This window comes from Onychomys torridus, chromosome 12 (genome assembly GCF_903995425.1).
Source record: "Onychomys torridus chromosome 12, mOncTor1.1, whole genome shotgun sequence".
Classification (NCBI taxonomy): Eukaryota; Metazoa; Chordata; class Mammalia; order Rodentia; family Cricetidae; genus Onychomys; species Onychomys torridus.
The window spans coordinates 17,071,427-17,088,696 of NC_050454.1; the positions used below are offsets into that span (position 1 = coordinate 17,071,427).

General features: G+C 38.5%; 1 protein-coding gene across 10 annotated transcripts in view; it reads right to left on the minus strand.

Annotated features, from left to right (window-relative positions):
• Window positions 1–3,634: 3,634 nt before the first annotated feature.
• The window catches only part of Stxbp5l (syntaxin binding protein 5 like), a 250,942-nt gene continuing 237,306 nt past the window's right edge, over window positions 3,635–17,270 (minus strand). For all 10 annotated transcript variants that reach the window (XM_036203312.1, XM_036203309.1, XM_036203307.1 and 7 more), the window contains 3 exons: window positions 12,520–12,631; window positions 9,583–9,803; window positions 3,635–9,087 (listed from right to left, as the gene is read on the minus strand). In XM_036203312.1, coding sequence (XP_036059205.1) covers window positions 9,046–9,087; window positions 9,583–9,803; window positions 12,520–12,631 — 375 coding nt within the window. In that variant the 3' untranslated portion in view covers window positions 3,635–9,045. The remainder of the gene's footprint in view (window positions 9,088–9,582; window positions 9,804–12,519; window positions 12,632–17,270) is intronic.

The window sequence follows — 17,270 nt, forward strand, 5'->3', positions numbered from 1 at the left end:
GGAGGCAGGAACAGTTAAGAGCTCACATCTTGAAGCACAGGTAGGAAGCAGAGAGCAGAAACTGGAAATGGAGTGACATTTTGACACTGAAGTCCCTCTGTCCCCACGGTTGGTCATATTTCCTCCAGCAAGCCACAAATCCTGACCACCCTAATCAGTGCTACTAACTGAGAACCAAATGCCTGAGACTATAGGGAAAACTGTCATTCAAACCACAGCACTCGCTGTGTGACTTCCTGGTGAACAAATACCCATTTACCCCAGATAGGGCACTGATGGCACACCAAGAGGGATTGTGCCCGTGTCCAACTTACTGATCAGCAGGGGGTTACTTATAGCATGAAGGACTCAAAGACAGCCACATGGTGAAAATCATGGAGTTCCCTGAACAATTTGCAGGTGGCTCAGCTCCTCCTCAGCAACTGTTACAGCTTGTACAACCCTGGGGCTTGGGGAGAAGGCTCTTAAATCTCACAGGAGCTTTCAGGAGCTTCCTGAAGCCGGTAAATGTTATTTACTTCCTAAGTGTTACCTACCAGCCTTCCACCCTCCTAGTGGGGCAAGCTTAGATTCAGAGAAATAGTACACAGCATCACCTGAAGGAGAGTTAATGTCTGGAACATTGAAAGAACTCAAATTAAATAGTTAAATAGTTAAACTAGAAATCGGTCAACCCTACTGATAAATGTGCTAGCAAAATGAACAGGAAGTCCCCCAAAGATTACATACAACTAGCCAGTAATCATATGAAAATGTTCAACCTCACTAGACATTAGAGAAGTGGCAGTTTAGAACTAACTAACACTACATCTCCTCCTGGGCAGGATTGCAGCCATTAAGAAAACAATAGCATGGTGGTGGCTTCACTCCTAGCAATGGAGAGGCAGAGGCACAGTCAGTTTATATATAAACATAATAACTGAATAAAATAGGAACCCATGAATTCATACTGATATAAATAAAAGCTTCAAGAATGGTACAAAGAATTGTAGTCAGGTGGGAAACCACACTCGAGTTTTGATAATCACTCCATTTATGTCATGACACTGAACAGGGAAATGTCTCTGTCTCAGATCACGTATTGCATGCAGTTGTCATGGTTTTTGGCTTCCTAGATCTGGAGTATTCATTTTTCCTGTCTTTCATTACATCAAAGAAAGTCCTTACAGGTCAGCCATTTACAGAATGCCATTCGGTCTAGGTCTGGTTAACATTGCCTCAGGACTAGACCCAGAGGAAATGTGCATTTTGGCGGGAATGCTGTGCTGTTTCCAAAGGCAGCACATGATGTTCATTTGCCCCTTTACTGGTGGCAGGACTTTGGTCCCTCAATAACAAATATGGTACCTGCCATGTTGTTGAGCGTAAATCTTTTTTAATGTCTGACAATGTTTTGAAGACACTTGGAGATGATGTAAATCATCCTATACTGACACCCTACTTGACCCCATTAGTTTGAGCATGACTGATATTTATTACCCAACTATTAGAACAATAGTTATCTAACAGCAATTTTTAAACTCCATTTACATGTAGTGGCTGGCATTCGATTGTAAGGAATAACTTTCTCTCCTTCACATTTATTTATATCAGTATGAATTCATGGGTTCCTATTTTATTCAGTTATTATGTTTCATGGTTAAATTATCCCTCACTTGGCCTGTGTACACTCGCTTTTTGACACATAGCCTTCTTTCTTTGAATACTTTATTTTCTGATATAGAGTATATTCCGGAATTGAAACCAGCCGTTCTCTTCAAGATGCTCCAGCACATTTGGCAGGGAGAATATTTAGAAATCACAATCAAGTGCTGGTTATGTTGATGGTTGTGTGTGCATCTTTCTAGTCTTTCCAGTGTTCAGAACCAGGAAATAGTCATGTACAACATGCACAACCTCCCACTATATACACATATGTATGTATATATGATGCATATTTATGTGTATCTATGTATATAACTATTTATATAGATACAATTATATATATATATGTGCACAAACATATACAGTTCACACTAATAACTCCAATTCTAATTGACATTGCCAGGCTTATCTTACTTTTTCTTCTTGAAGATTTATTATTTTTAATTGAGAAATAGTAATTATTATTGATAGGGAATAATTTGATAGTTTTGTACATATATGCATTGTGGAATGATGAAACCAGGCTGTTTATCATGGTCATCCCCTCAACTATCATTCTTTGTGGTGAAACATTTAAAAATCCTCCCCTTTACCCATTTTGAGACATTAAAAAATTATGAACTCCAGTTTCCATATGAAGCACCACCAAGATTCATGGCTTTTCTAGTTTCTCTCTTTTTTTAAAAAAGATTTATTTATTAATTATGTATACAGTGAGTGTTCAGCCTGCAGGCCATGGTTATGAGCCATCATGTGGTTGCTGGGAATTGAACTCAGGACCTCTGAAAGAACAGCCAGTGCTCTTAACCTCTGAGCCATCTCTCCAGCCCTCTAGTTTCTCTTTTAATTGTATACCCTTGGACAGTTTCCCTATGTGAGAAACTTGGCTCCCATAGCCTCAGTGAAGTTCTCTCCTGAGCCAGATGGGTTGCCTTCTGCCCTGCTCCAAAGAAGACCTCAAATTCCATGGTCATGGACCACCCAAGTCTCACTGCCACCCCCACCCAGCTCCATTTTCCTGTGGTCTGCTCCTGTGTGTGAGGCCCCACTGTGAATCTACTCCAGTAGAGGGAATGGAAGGCAAGAGCTGAGGAGGGAAAGGGTAAGGGGGGGAGGGGCTAACTGGAGGAACGAGAGGGAGGAAGGATGCAGCAGAGAATGCAGAATGCAGGTTTGTGGGCTTGGGTCACTGTAATTGGAAGATGAGAAAAATTGGTCCCCCCGAGAAAAATATGAAATAGAAATTAGCATTTATGTTTTAAAGGATCTATATATTTGTCTTTTTACTCAAAATTGTTTTTTAGCCTAGGGCTAGTTGTTATTTTTTTCAATTTTATATAGGTCCACCTATAGATGAAAACTTGTGGTGGACGATGAATTTGATAATTAGGCCTTGGAAGAATAAGGTTAGCTGGGTTAGGCCTCCATTATACTTCTAAAGAAAATGCCAGAAGGGGGTTAACTATGCTGATGAAAGCCAACTAAATCCGACTAGATCGTCTGGGGTTGAGGGGTGCTGCTGATGACCACTAGATGGTAGTATAAACTCACAACAAATTCATTCTGCTTGCGCTAAAAAGAAGGAAGTCAATCAAGGCCAGTTTGAGTTTCTAAGGCCTTGAGCCACAGCAGTGTCTTAGGGGCACTATTAATAAATTTCATTTTACTTTCATTCCATCATAAGTATTATTCAATCAATAGCTTTGCAAGTTGTCTTTAAAATTTTCACTAAAATGGTACATATATCCCAATTTGATAGAATGGACACTTTCAATCAATTAATTGTAATGAAATTTATACATTTTGGAAACTAGGATCTTGTTTCCTTTTTTGCTCAGATAAATATGTTCTCCCATTCCCTCCATGTCTTTTTAAAACATTCATTCTTGGTAAAACCATAGTTCACAGTTTGCAAATGACGGCTTTACCTCTATATATTTAATCTTGGCAAAAATCAATAGTACATGACATCATGACATAAGAGAGCATCTATGTACAAACATATACAATTTTATTGATATCTCTACAGACTACAAGAATTTTAGGTATAGTCACAATTGCTGAATGCAACAGAAAAATAGTAATTTGTCATTTTTTGAAAAGATGCAAAAATTCTGAAGATGAAAGAAAGATACATCAATGGTGTTGTCTGTCTCTTATTTCCTAGAATAAAACATCACATAATTAAGTACTAAAAATTATAGGTTATTAGAGAGTTGATCCTGTGTACAACTACCCGAAACCACCACCTAGTGTATCTTCTGGCTCTGCAGTTGAGAAGGGTGGGCCAAGTCAGGAGGGGAGGTGGCGGGAGGATGGAAGTCTGGATGGTTTCTGTGCCAGTGCCTCCCATTGGCTGGGCATAAGCACTTCTCCAGAGCCCTGGTGTTCAGACGGCGACTTTCCCTTTACCCACATACCCAGTATACTAGAGAACCAATTCAGGTGGCCCTGGGAGATGTTGAGACAGCAACCAAACACTTCTCCCTGTTTGCTGAATCAGGTCCAGTAGGAGGATACCCCCAGGAGAGCAGGGGCCACTTGCCATGTCTGCTCCAGCAGGCGGGTGCATGATAAACTTGGAGCTGATTTAGTATGAATTTATTTTGAGAATTTCCATTTTCCAGATATTGAGAATTAATTTTCTATACTGCTGAACTCATGGTGATATTTCTGGTACCTTATGTAAAAGGCAGCCCAAACTTACAACTTTGACTCAAATAACTCAAGATCAAATCACACAGAATAATATTCTAGAGTTACAAAGAATCAGTGGAGCTGCCTGATTAGAAATGTGCACTCACTTTGTTCTGTGAGAGGTTGTGTCTCTTACCTTCTGCCTTCCCTGCTCCCTTAAAAGCAGCTAAGCTATCAGCTCAGGAAGACAAGAAAATCTTTCTTAGTCATAAAGCAGCAGTGCTTAGCAACTTTGGCTGGACATAGACCCACTTTTAGGACTTTCAAAAATACTGATGTTCTGTTCCCAGTCTAAGACTTTTTGAAATCATAGGGAATTTAAAAATCTCAAGTGATTGTTATATACAGCCAACGCTTCACTTAAAAGGATACACACCAAAAGATAATAGCTGAGAGAAGATACAAACCCAGGCATTTGCCTGGGCTCTGGTTGCATCAAAACCTCATTTTCCTCAGACTCTCATACCCCTCCCCACACCCACACTCCCCACACCACGCTGCACCTTCTCCCCCATGTCCAGATGAGACCTTACCTATTTCTTCCATCCAGGGCTATGTGGTCTGTAGATAGGAATACTAAACTTCTTAGCAGCCATGCTTCCTAGAATCTTGCATGTGAGAGACAATGCTCAGCCTAAGTTGATGACAGTTATCTCAGAAATTCTGAGCAGTGTGCATACACCAGGCTACCACCTAAAATGGGTCTGAGTGACAGCAGGTAAAGCTGGGAAGTGGGTGCTTTTCCTAACACACAGCGAGCAAGACTGGCTCTGACATGCTTTGTGACTGCTCCCTGTGAACTAGTGTGCTCAGGGGTCAGTGTTAGTGCCCTCCCCGAAAGAAGCTTGTGATGCAAAGACTAGCTAACCATTTTCCTTTCCAGGCTGGCTTCATTTTATGACTCTGTCCAAATGCCTGATAGCTAACTATCTCAAAGAACCTATCTTAATTTTCAACCAATCTTGGGCCTAATCTTACTCTTTGTTTTTTTCAAACTGGCACAGATAATGGGTAAATGATACCTTTAAAATGGCATTGGTGGGTCATATAAAAGGGAACCGTATCATTAAAGTCTCTTTAAATTTTTTAGGGTTAGAGACCCAGATTTTATTGAGAATCAGTTCCAAGAGATTTGAGAAATGTTTCTATGACAGAATTGCTGGAAAAGATCTCAGTCTTGTCCCTGACCCTGAAGTCACACAACACACAATGGCTCCCATGGTGACTGAGTACTAAGGCTGGGACTCAGTGAAGTGAAGAAGCAAAGTCAGAAGTACTTATTGAAGTAAGTGATAAGTCAATCACCCTCCACCCAAACCCCAGGACAAACGGATGGTTTTATGGTGGGACCACTGCTTACATTACTGTTAGAACCAGGGAAACACACACGTCTTCTTTTATATTATTGATGACTAGAATGATAGGTCTGTTTTCCGCTGGAACACTAAGAAGGGCTTTTCTGTTGAGGGAAAAAATCGGGAGGTAAAGTCACCTTGTGCAGCTGGTGCTTTGCAAGCCTTAGATTCTGATGCCACTTCATAGATATAATGTAACTTGATGGTAACCAAGACTCAGGGTCACCTTCTGTAGCACTATTAAAGTTTCTGGGGGTGGTTTTTCTTGTGGTTGAAGACAGCAGAGAGATGAGAAAATGGAAAAGATGATACGTATAACAATACTCATTTCCCTAAGATAGCAATGATGACAAAATGGTGGTGGTGGTAGTGGTGATGAGTGTGTGTGTGTGTGTGTGTGTGTGTGTGTGTGTGTGTGTGTTAAGGTTAATGTAACAAAACAGAAATGCTCAGAGGGAAAAATCACACCCATGGTTAAATTATTGCTATTGCTATTTCTTTGAATTATAAAAATAATTTTGATACAGTAAAACCTCATTAATTTGGATTCTGCTAATCACTGATTTGTGGGATAAGTTACCCTTATATTATAAAAGGGCTTGGCAAACAATTTTATAAGCATATCTAAGCTTTAAACATTTATGAGACCTTGTTCAAGATGGCAGAAGCACCTACTCCAAATGATGTCTATCTACATAGTTTTTGACATGTTTGATGAAGCCAGAATTTTAAGCATGCCTATCGTACAGTGTGCATGTCCTTTTTTGATATATTCTCTGTGCTTTGAAATAGGCTGTAATTGTTAGTTCACCGATTCTTCAAAATTGACCTCTATTGTATGTGAATCACACATAATTTTTAGGTGGGACTTCTCTTGCTAATACAATGTGCTCTTATTGTATACTATTTTCTGTAAAACATACATTATATATTTCATAGTTTTTCTCTTTAAATGATGTAAAAGAGTAGCTCTCAAATGAAAGCAATTTTGTCAGTTTTTTTAATTGTCGTTACTAGCAAGTTTCTAGTGGCATCTAAAGGGCAGAAGCCAAGGGCATTGTCAACATCCCACAATATAATAGAGAAAGATTAGTGCCAGTGATGCTATTGAGAACTCTTGCTATAGAATGAGTGTGTGTGTGTGTGTGTGTGTGTGTGTGTGTGTGTGTGTATTATTGGGGATTGAACAAAGTTTTGAACAAGGTGGGCAAGAACTCTACCCTGAGCTATATCTCTAAAACAAGTTAAATATTCCTGGGAGTTTCAGAGATGGTCATTGAATTCAATGCTACTTTGGGTTGAGTTTCACTATTTCAAAAGAAAAGAAATATCATTCTTTTAGATGATTTTAAAATGTAGAAATGTTGAAGTATCCAGAGAATTCAGAAAATTGGTGTCTTTAAAACAGATAGTATAAATTGTGTGCTACAATTTGGCTTCCAATGTTTTCAAGGTCCTGGCCTTAATTTTATTAATATTTTTACTATATAAATGTGTGTATTATATTTTCAAGCCAAGTTCTCTTATGCTAACACTATTGCAGGAGGTGGATTATTTTAAGAAACCAGAATGCAAAGCTTCTGAGAAGTGCTACTCTGGTGTGAATTTTCTAGCTCTTTAATCCTCTGCTCTCTTTTCAAAATTACTGAGAAAAATTTAAAGAAAGCACCACTTCAAACAAAAAATATAAAACCAATAGAAATGATAATTTTGTATATGAAGTTGGACTTAAGGAAATGGTGATATTTTAAACACCAATGTAAACCCAGCATGGCCTCAAACCACCAAAAGTCAGTAAAAAAATCAATCACATAATTCAAGATTTTAAAAACATGAGCAACATACTATCAAATGAGTCTTAAGATTCTGACTTCCAAGCATGTTCAATAGAGAAAGTAGGAGTCATATTTATTTTTCTTTGTAGTGCTTCTCTGCTGGGTAATGACAGATGATTTTATCATGATAGAGCTGGTCTTTATCTTTTAGAGTTTTTAAGAAGGTATTTGGTATTTACTGACACATTCCTATTACTTATATCTGTCAATCTAATTAGTGACAAAATTATTGATTTTGTATCATTAAATTATCTATGGATTTGTGTTATTCATAATGATGGCTGTGGCCAACATAGTTGAAATACTACTAGGTTTCATAAAGGTTCCCATTAATAAGTGTTGAATCCCAAAGTATTTTCTAATGAAAGCCCTTATGAATCAGAAATGTAATAACTCAGAATCTCTTTCCCGAAACATTAACTGAGGTTTTACTGAATCACACCAACGAGGATGACCAGTTTGGTCTGTGAATGTCAGGCTGCACAAGCACCTTGGGATTGTAGACCCTATTGGGTTTGAACAGTAATATACTGTGTAATTGGCAGATAAGGATACAAATGGTGCTTTAAAAATATATGCTTTGGAAACTGAAATTTGGGTATGTGAAATTCCACTCTTTGTGAAATCAGTTCTCAAGACTAACTGCATTGTTCCTATAGTTTAGTTTCTGAAAACTTATTGCCAACTCCTCTGTAGAATATAAACCAGGCTGAAAAAAAATGCTCGGAGGTGATTCAACCCTGCTCGGTTGATGATGAAAATCAGGAATTTATCCTGGAGGTGACAGATACAGAAATGAAAGTGTTGGGAACACTTCACTAGACTGGCAATACTTGATTAGGAATGAGAGCTGGAAATGATGTGAATGACTATGGAGAGAGAAAAACGTTAATCAGATTCTTGCTTATAAGAATTCAGTAAGGTCCTAGTACACTAAGGAAAGTTTCAGATGAGAAGAAAATTCTGGGTTTGTTTTGATTCCTTTTCAGTTGGGTATGGCAGATACACTTGAAATGCACTGATATCTTCTAATGCAGATTTTAAAATTGTTGGGTGTGGCCCAATTCATAAAAGTAGTTTACCATAAATCCTTTTTTCTTCTGTTATAACATGCTTTTGTTTCTTTTCCTCTTAAGATGTTAATTTATCATGCAAAGATTTTTTTCATTAAGTGCATTAATGCTTTTGTTTGTACAGGAAATTTCAAATCAAAAGGACTCTCCAATAGTTTCCAAACACAAATTCTTAGCAAATTACATGCCAAGATGATAACATCCATTCCACATAGGGAAAAGACAGATTCAGCCATTATCTTGGGATTTTAATTGGGGTTCCAGCTTTTGTGGTGTACAGCGGCTCTGCCTTTGATACGCCTCCTTGTGATAACTTCAGATGGACTATAATGGAACATTTTGGAGAAGAAACTGGTCTCTAGCAGTTGACTAATGATGCTGGGAATAAATTTGGTTTCCCTGAATAACGGTTCTCAAAGCAGTCACAGCTCCTTTAGATGGTTAGAACTGGTACCATTTCTTATCCTTGTATTTCAGCATCAACTGGAAAGAGAAACAGAGCAATCAAGAGTTGCTACAAAATCTTAAAACTGCTATGCAGCAAATCAGTACTGAGCTAATCACGGACATTTAGTGAAGTCTCAAAACGTAATAAAACTGTATGGCCTCTCACTTCGTGGAACAAAGGGCCTGTGACGGGCTTAGAAACAAAAAAGGTGTGAGGACTTAGCTGACGGGAAATGCTGTTTAATGACAGACAATTGAACGATGGGAATTCTCACCTCTACTGGCCCTCACCCTTGGGGGATTCATAAAATCTTCCTGTGCACCGTGAACGCAGGTGGTACAGACCTACTCTTTCAGAATGAATCAATACGTTACGCTCCAAGTTCAAGAAGCCTCAACTTAACGTAGCTTTTAAAAGTCTCCCTGAGTCGGGGGCCTGCAGTACTTCAGGGATTCAGGTCCTGTGGCAGCTCTGCTTACGCTTCCAGTGGCCGCGTTCTGAAGATGCCTGTGCTCACTCGGGCAGCTTACCTCGTGTGCATGCTTGGAAAAGGCTTCTGCGCTGGTCATCATGCCTGCGGTCTTCTCTTCCAGCTCACCCAGCCTCTGTCCTCGCTCATCAAGTGCCATTCGGGCTCGGGTCAGCTCTCCCATCACCCCTCCAGCAGCGCCCTTCACCCCTTCTATACTCCCTGGTCCAGGGATGTGCTGAGCGAGGCTGCGGGACGCTTTGCCTGCAGTAGCTTCCCCAACTGAGAATGTAAGCCAGAGAAGTGTAAAACATGTCATGGTCAAGACAGCCACCAAGGAACAGATGTTTTGATACATTTCTACTGTCACGGTTTTCATTCAAAGGGTGGCATTATTTGGTCTTGCCACATATATGTGTATGTGTTAAAGATATGCGTACTTAAGATATCATATGTCTGGGTGTGTACATGGCATGTATATGGGACTGCATTTTCAATATATTTATGTGTTCATGTGTATATAAGCACATGTGTGATTCTGTATATGGAGGTCAGAGGTTAACCTCAGGTGCTATTCCTCAGGTGCTGTCCACTATTTTTTTTCCCTAAAAAGTTGATTGAGTGACTGTGGTGTGTGTATGTGTGTGTGTGTGTGTGTGTGTGTGTGTGTGTGTGTGTGTGTGTGTTATGGAAGTGGGCTTAGTGCATGCCACTGTACAATTTTGAAGCCAAAAAACAACCTAGGGGAATTGGATCTTTCCATCTACCACTTGGGTCCAAGGATTTGACCTCAAATTAGTAGGTTTGGTGGCAAGTGTCTCCGCTGGCTAAGCCATCTTGCTGGCCACATCTTGTTTTTGAGATGGGGTCTCTTACTTGGCCTGGCATTCACTATGTCAGCTAGGCTGGCTAGCCAGTGAGCCCTCATCTCTGTGATCTGGGCAGTGATCTGCCTATTTCTACTTTCCCATCATTGAGATTTTAAGTACAAACCACCTGACCTCGCTTTCTTCTGTGGATCCTGGGGATGGATCCTAATGTATACAAGGGAAGCACTTTACTGTTAGATCTGTCTCTCTAGTCTTCTCATTGCATTGATTAACATGAATGAACTGGAGTTCTCAAAATACATAAAACCTTAGGTTTGTCACATACTAAATGTTTGTTCTAATCCGAGGCTTGATCATGTACTTAAATTTCTGCCCAATAGTCTCTGTTAATCTTTATATATCAGCTTTTGTAAGGCTCCCCTTTTCTGTAATTACTAGAGAATTAGGTATAGGATTATATAAATAAATGCGTGTTAAATTTTGTGGTTTTGATAATAGACTAAAAGTTTGCTTTTTAGGAACAAAGTTCTGTTTTATTTAACTTAAATAAAGCATTTTTTAAAAATTCAAAGTTGCTAAAAGTTACAAAGTTAGCTAGATATGGTAGCACAAACCTATAATTCCCACTCTAGTGAAATGGAGGAAAGAGGGTCAAGGGTTGAAGGTCAGAGTAGTTTACATAGTTTCCTTTCACAAAACAAAACACATTGTAATACACAGCTATCTTGGCAGAAATTTAGTGAATATTTTCAGGATGTCACATTGGAAAAGAACCTAGGCCTTAAAAAAATAAGAGCCTCATTGATAACTGATCCACATACCATAAAAGCAACCCTAATAAAGCATGTAATTAAGTCACTGGTTTTTAGTGTCTCATAAAGATTTTAGAATATTTTCATTATGCCAAAAGAAACCCCAAACTCATTAGCAATCCCTCCTTATTCAGCTCAGGCACCCACTGACAAACCTTTAGTACCCATGAGTTTGCCTATTCTGGACAGTTTATATGAATGGAATCATATAATATGTGGCCCCTTTTTCATCTGGCCTCTCTGATTTAGCATGATATTTGTGATGTTCTATATTGCCACATGTAATACATTATTCCATTTATTGGCTAAAAGAATATTAAACTATAGGGTGGTACCTACATCTTTCTGCACAGTTATAAATTCAAGAGAAAGGGAGTCATGATATGCAAAACCAAATGTTGGTGGCATTGTCTGAAAATTTTATTCTTATCTGTCCTCTGAAAGTGCTTTTTAGTATCTCCTATTGCTTTTTGACTACTGCTCATCACAGTATCACTGGTAGATTTTCAAACTAGTTTTTCTCTATGGCGCCACTACACTGGCCTTATGGATAAAGAATCCAATCTCTAGCAGTGGCTATAGGAAAGCAGACTAAAATGCTTTTTCAGAATTAAAAAGCCAAATACTATCAAGTGTCCATGAAGCTAGAACCTGTCTACAACTGGGATACTTATTAGCTTGCTCATTTCTTGTAATATAAATACTGAAATACATATATAATTATATATTATACATATTGTACATATCCTCTGGATATGGAAGACAATTGTTTGGCTCAAACTGTTTGGGGGGCACCCAGGCAGGGGGATGGGGATCCATCCCTGGTACATGGGTAGGCTTTTGGGAGCCCGGTGATGGTGGTGTGACACCTTGCACAGCCTTGGTGCAGTGGGAAGGGGCTTGGCCCTGCCTAGGCTCAGTGTGCCAGACTCTGCTGATTCCCCATGGGAGACCTTGATTTGGGGGATGTAGGGATGTGGGGTGGCTTGGGAGGGAGGTTTGGAGGGTGGGAAGAGGAAGGAGGGGGGATCTGTGGGTGGTATGTAGAGTGAGTAGAAAATTTCTTAATAAAGAAAAATGAAAAGAAAAAACTAAGAAAATTGAAATATATATAATTGTATATTATATATAATATTATAATTTGTTTATTATTTCCTAATATAGTGACTAATTTTATTCATGTTTACTAAAAGTAATTTTCAAAATACAAGAAAAATAATACTCAAACTTTAATATAGAAACAAAAGAACCTTGGTCTAGAATTTTAGATTGGTATATTATCCGCCCCCCCCCCCCCCCCACACACACACAGGTCTTCTATTTTGTGAAGGGATTTACAATAGGAAATTTACTCACAGAGTTCCTCTCTGTCAAATGTCTGTCCACTTCCACCAAACAGTCCCTTGAGAAAGCCTCTATTTTGAGCTTCTGGTGTCTCTATGGGAGTAAACAAATCGCCTAACATGTCCTGCACCAATGAAGAAAAGAGTATTATTAGAGCAACTAAGATGAAATTAATAGATGAAAAAAATTAACATTATGATATATTACAGTACATAATGAAGACAGCCTTCCCATATCTCTTCTGGGTGATTTTTGTTTAATACACAGTTCTGATCTTAGCTCCTCAGAGACCTTAAATAAAGGAAAAAAGAAAAAAACAAAACAAAACAAACAAACAAACAAAAAACAAGGGCAGAAAAAAAAAAAAAAACTTTAGACAACCCAGCAATAAGCTGCATGGAACAGACCCTGGGAAATCACCTAATGCCACTGTCCTTTGTCACCACCAATTACTCTTGGACAAAGAGGGAGCAGATTCTATACTCAACCATTCTGTTGATAACAGTAGAAAATTCAGCACAACCATATCTCCAAACACAATTCCACTGATTAAGACAAGACCTAGAGAACCACATAATCACATGGGCATCATATAATCACCTGACATGACCTGAAATTCATTGGAGATACTCAAGCTAAGAGTACGACCATGGCAAAAAGCAACACTTCCCTAATGGGATGAGACTATACAGTGAGACTATATATACAAACATGGGTGTGGCCATCAGAGTCTCTGACACTGAAATCTGCACAGGATGCACATGAGCACCCAACACATCAAGAAGACAGTAGCTGTCCAGCTGGAAATTATTCTGAGGGGGTATCCATGTAGAAGTCTAGGGGTGCCACTTATTTTCATTTTGTTTGAATTCATCCAGGAACTTGCTTTGTCCCTTGATTTAGTTGAAAATTCTTAAAAATTATTCTTTTGAACTCCTTGTGTGGAATTTCCCTGAACATATCTCACTAGATTACGTTACTGTGGAATTCTCCTGAAGGAGGATGGACCCCTGCTGTCACCTAGGCAGACATTCAACCCAGCAGGTAACCTGCTTGAAATCCACTGAGGCACCGCTTGTTGACAAATCTGCTTTAACAGATTTGAGCTAGACACACAAGCCTCTGCTCTCCCATCACCAGAGTCAGATCCTTAAGACAGCTCAGGAGAGGAGGAAAACAACATCCATCCCAGCGAGGAAGAGAGACTGACTGACAGTGTAATATTGTTTCTATTTTAAGTTGTCTCACTGTTAAACATCTTCACTCTTGTAGATTTCTTAATGGCTTTATTTAATTTGTATATTCCTTACATTTTATAATGATTCTACTTTTTTACCTATTCCATTTAGTTCTCTGTGCTATTTTTTTTACTTAAAACTCATATACTTTCCCTCAATCCTATTTCATTTTCTCTTTCTCCAGTCCCTCCTCTTGACCTATTAATTATAATTTTCTATAGATTTAATAATCTTTAAACTCTATTTATTCTACTAACCCATAGACATAATGCTGAATAGAGGGAAAACGCAAAGCATTTTCACTAAAATCAGGAAAGCGATTCTGAATTCTTTACTCTTTCTTAATACAGTGCTTAGAGTATTAGAATTGCAGGAGAATAGGAAAGAAAATGGAGAAGTCAGATCATTCCCATTTTCAATACTAAGGTCCAATCCACAGGAGATCTAAATCTAAATGCTTTACCACAAACCTTTAGAAAACCATTACAGCCAAGTAGCAAGATACAAAATAAAGACACAAAAATTAATAGCTTTCCTAACTGTCAATAATAAAAATGCTAAGAAAAAGAAAAGAGAAGGATACAACCACTTTCATAATAGGTTAAAAAATGCCTTGGAATAAATCTAAGGATGTGAAAGACCTCTATAACAAAACATTTAAATCACTGAAGAGAGAAATTGAAGAAGACAGTCAATGACAGAGACTTTCCATGCTCATGGATCAGCAGAATATTGTGAAAATAGTTATATAAACAAAAACAACCTACAGATTCAATGCATTCTTCATCAATGACACTCTATGGAACAAGGGAAAAAATGAAAAATCCATAGGAAGCACGAAAGACCCCAAATAGCCAAAGCAATTCTGAGCAAAAGGAACAATCACTGCCCCTGATTTTGGTTATAGTGTAGAGCCACTGATAGATAATTACATGTAATCTATGCGCATGCGTGGAGTACACACAGGAGGCCCTGTATGCATGCTCGGCCCAACCTTTAAAAAGCGGCGCCACCTTGCAGGACTCTCTCTCAGGCTCTCAGGCTCTCTCCTCCTCCCCCCCTTCTCCCCCTCCCTTCTCTCCCCACCCACGTGTGTTTCACCCAGGCCTGTCACCTCTATCCTCTTTAATAAAACTCTCCCGTGGTCTTGTCGTGTTCAGGACGTGTTCCTAGCGCCGTATAAATACTAACAGCCACAGGAACACAACTGGCATTACACTAGCAGAAGGACAGGCATGTAGATCAACAGGACAGAACAGAGGGCCAGAAACAAACCCATGTGCTACACTGAGAGGACTTTTTACAAAGAGGGCAAAAGCATTTAGGAGGAGAGACAATTTCTTCAACAAATGGTGCTGAGAATATTGAATAGCCTCCTATAGAAAAATGAAACTAGATCCATATTTTTCACCCTCATTAAAATCAATTAAAATTGATCAAGTCTTAATGTGAGACCTGAAACTTTGACATTGTTATGAGAAAACATTTCAAATTATAGGCATATGTAAGGACTTTTTGAAAAGAACATAAATAATTAAGGAACTAAAATCAAGAATTTGCAAATGAGATTTATTAAATTAGTGTGCTTCACAACAAAGAAAACACATGAATAGGTAGACAATAGCATGGAAAACATCTTTGCTAATTTATAGCAGACAAAAGATTAACATGCAGATTATGTAAATAACTAAATCCCAAACAAACCAAAATACCAGGAAACCAAACAACTCAGTTAACAAATGGACTAATGAAATAAACACAACAATCAAATGATGGAGACAAATGCCCAACAATCATATGGAAAAATATTCAACATGCTTAGCCATTAGGGAATGCAAGTTAAAACTATATCAAGATGCCATATCACCCTACTCAGAATGGCAACCATTAAGAAAATAAATAACCAATTCTGGCAAGGATGAGGTGAAAGGAAACTTGTATGCTGCTAGAGGGAATATAAATTGTCCATCTACTATGGAAATCAGTATGCTCATGCAGAGTCCTTAAAAAAGCAAACAAACAAAAAACCCAAAAATAGGGGATTGAAAGATTGCTCAGTGGTTAAGATCACTGTCTGGCTGGGTGGTGATGACGTATGCCTTTAATCCCAGCACTCAGGAGGCAGAGCCAGGAGGATCTCTGTGAGTTCGAGGCCAGCCTGGACTACAGAGTGAGAGATCCAGGATAGGCGCCAAAGCTACACAGAGAAACCCTGTCTTGAAAAACCAAAACCAAACCAAACCAAAACTGTCTGTTCTTCCAGAGGACCTGGGTTCAATCCCCAGCACCACACAGCAGCTCATGACTGCCTGTACCACTCCAGTTCCAGGAGATTCAACACCTCACACAGAAACACATGCAGGCGAGACACCAGTGCACATAAAATAAAAATAAATCTTAAAGAAATTAAAAAATAGAACTTATGACCCAGTATGATCATACTATGATCCAGCTATACTAACCCTGAGTATGCACCCAAAGGGCTTTAACATATCACAGTGATACTGGCACATCTTCAATATATATATATATTGTAGCACTATTTCCAACAGTCAAGTTACAAAATAAGTGCAGGTGTCCATTAACAGGAGAATGGATAAAGAAAATGTGCTCTGTTCACATAGCTGAATTTTATTCAGTCATAAAGAATGAAATAATGGTTGCTGGGAAAATGGATCAGCAGTTGAGGACACTGGCTGCCCTTTCAGAGGACCTGGGTTTGATTCCCAGCACCTCAGAGCTGTGTATAACTGTTGATCCAGATGACCTGCGGCTGTTTTCTGGCCACCATGGGCACCAGGCACACACATGATGTGGTGCACAGATATACATGCAAGAAAAACAGCCACACACATGAAATAACAATGAATAAATCTTAAGAAGTTAAAAAAAGAATGAAATTCTGTTTTCAGAAAAATGGATGCAAGTAGAGATTATTATGTTAAGTGAAATAAAACAGATTCAGAACAACAAATATCACATGTTCTTCTTCATTTGTGGGTCCTAGATTTTATAGAAATACATAAAATTATACACACTCCATATATGCAAAGCCTAGACTCTCTGGAGAAATAGAACAATAGAAAGGGTGAGAGGGGAGAAAGGGAAATGTATGCAAGAGTTCATATGATCAAAGTACACTTGCATAAACATGTCATTATAAAACCATCTGTATGTATAAGAAGCCTATACCACTATGATTAAAACAAAACTCCCTAGAATAAAATAAATACATTTCAGTTCACCTATTACTATAAATGATCACAATGATCATTTCTCATGATCATGATCCTCTTGTTACTTCTGTGTCTACCTAGAACCATACTAGACATCGGTAGGATTACATTGAAGAATATATACATTCAGAACATCTTCTAGGAAAGGTGGATTTATTATCTGGCCCAATGATACTTTAACTTATTCATGTCACTCTCATTCTTTCCCTCACTTAACAATCACATCTATTTATTTATGTAATATTTATTATTTTTTAAAAATAAATTTATTCATTTATTTTACATCCTG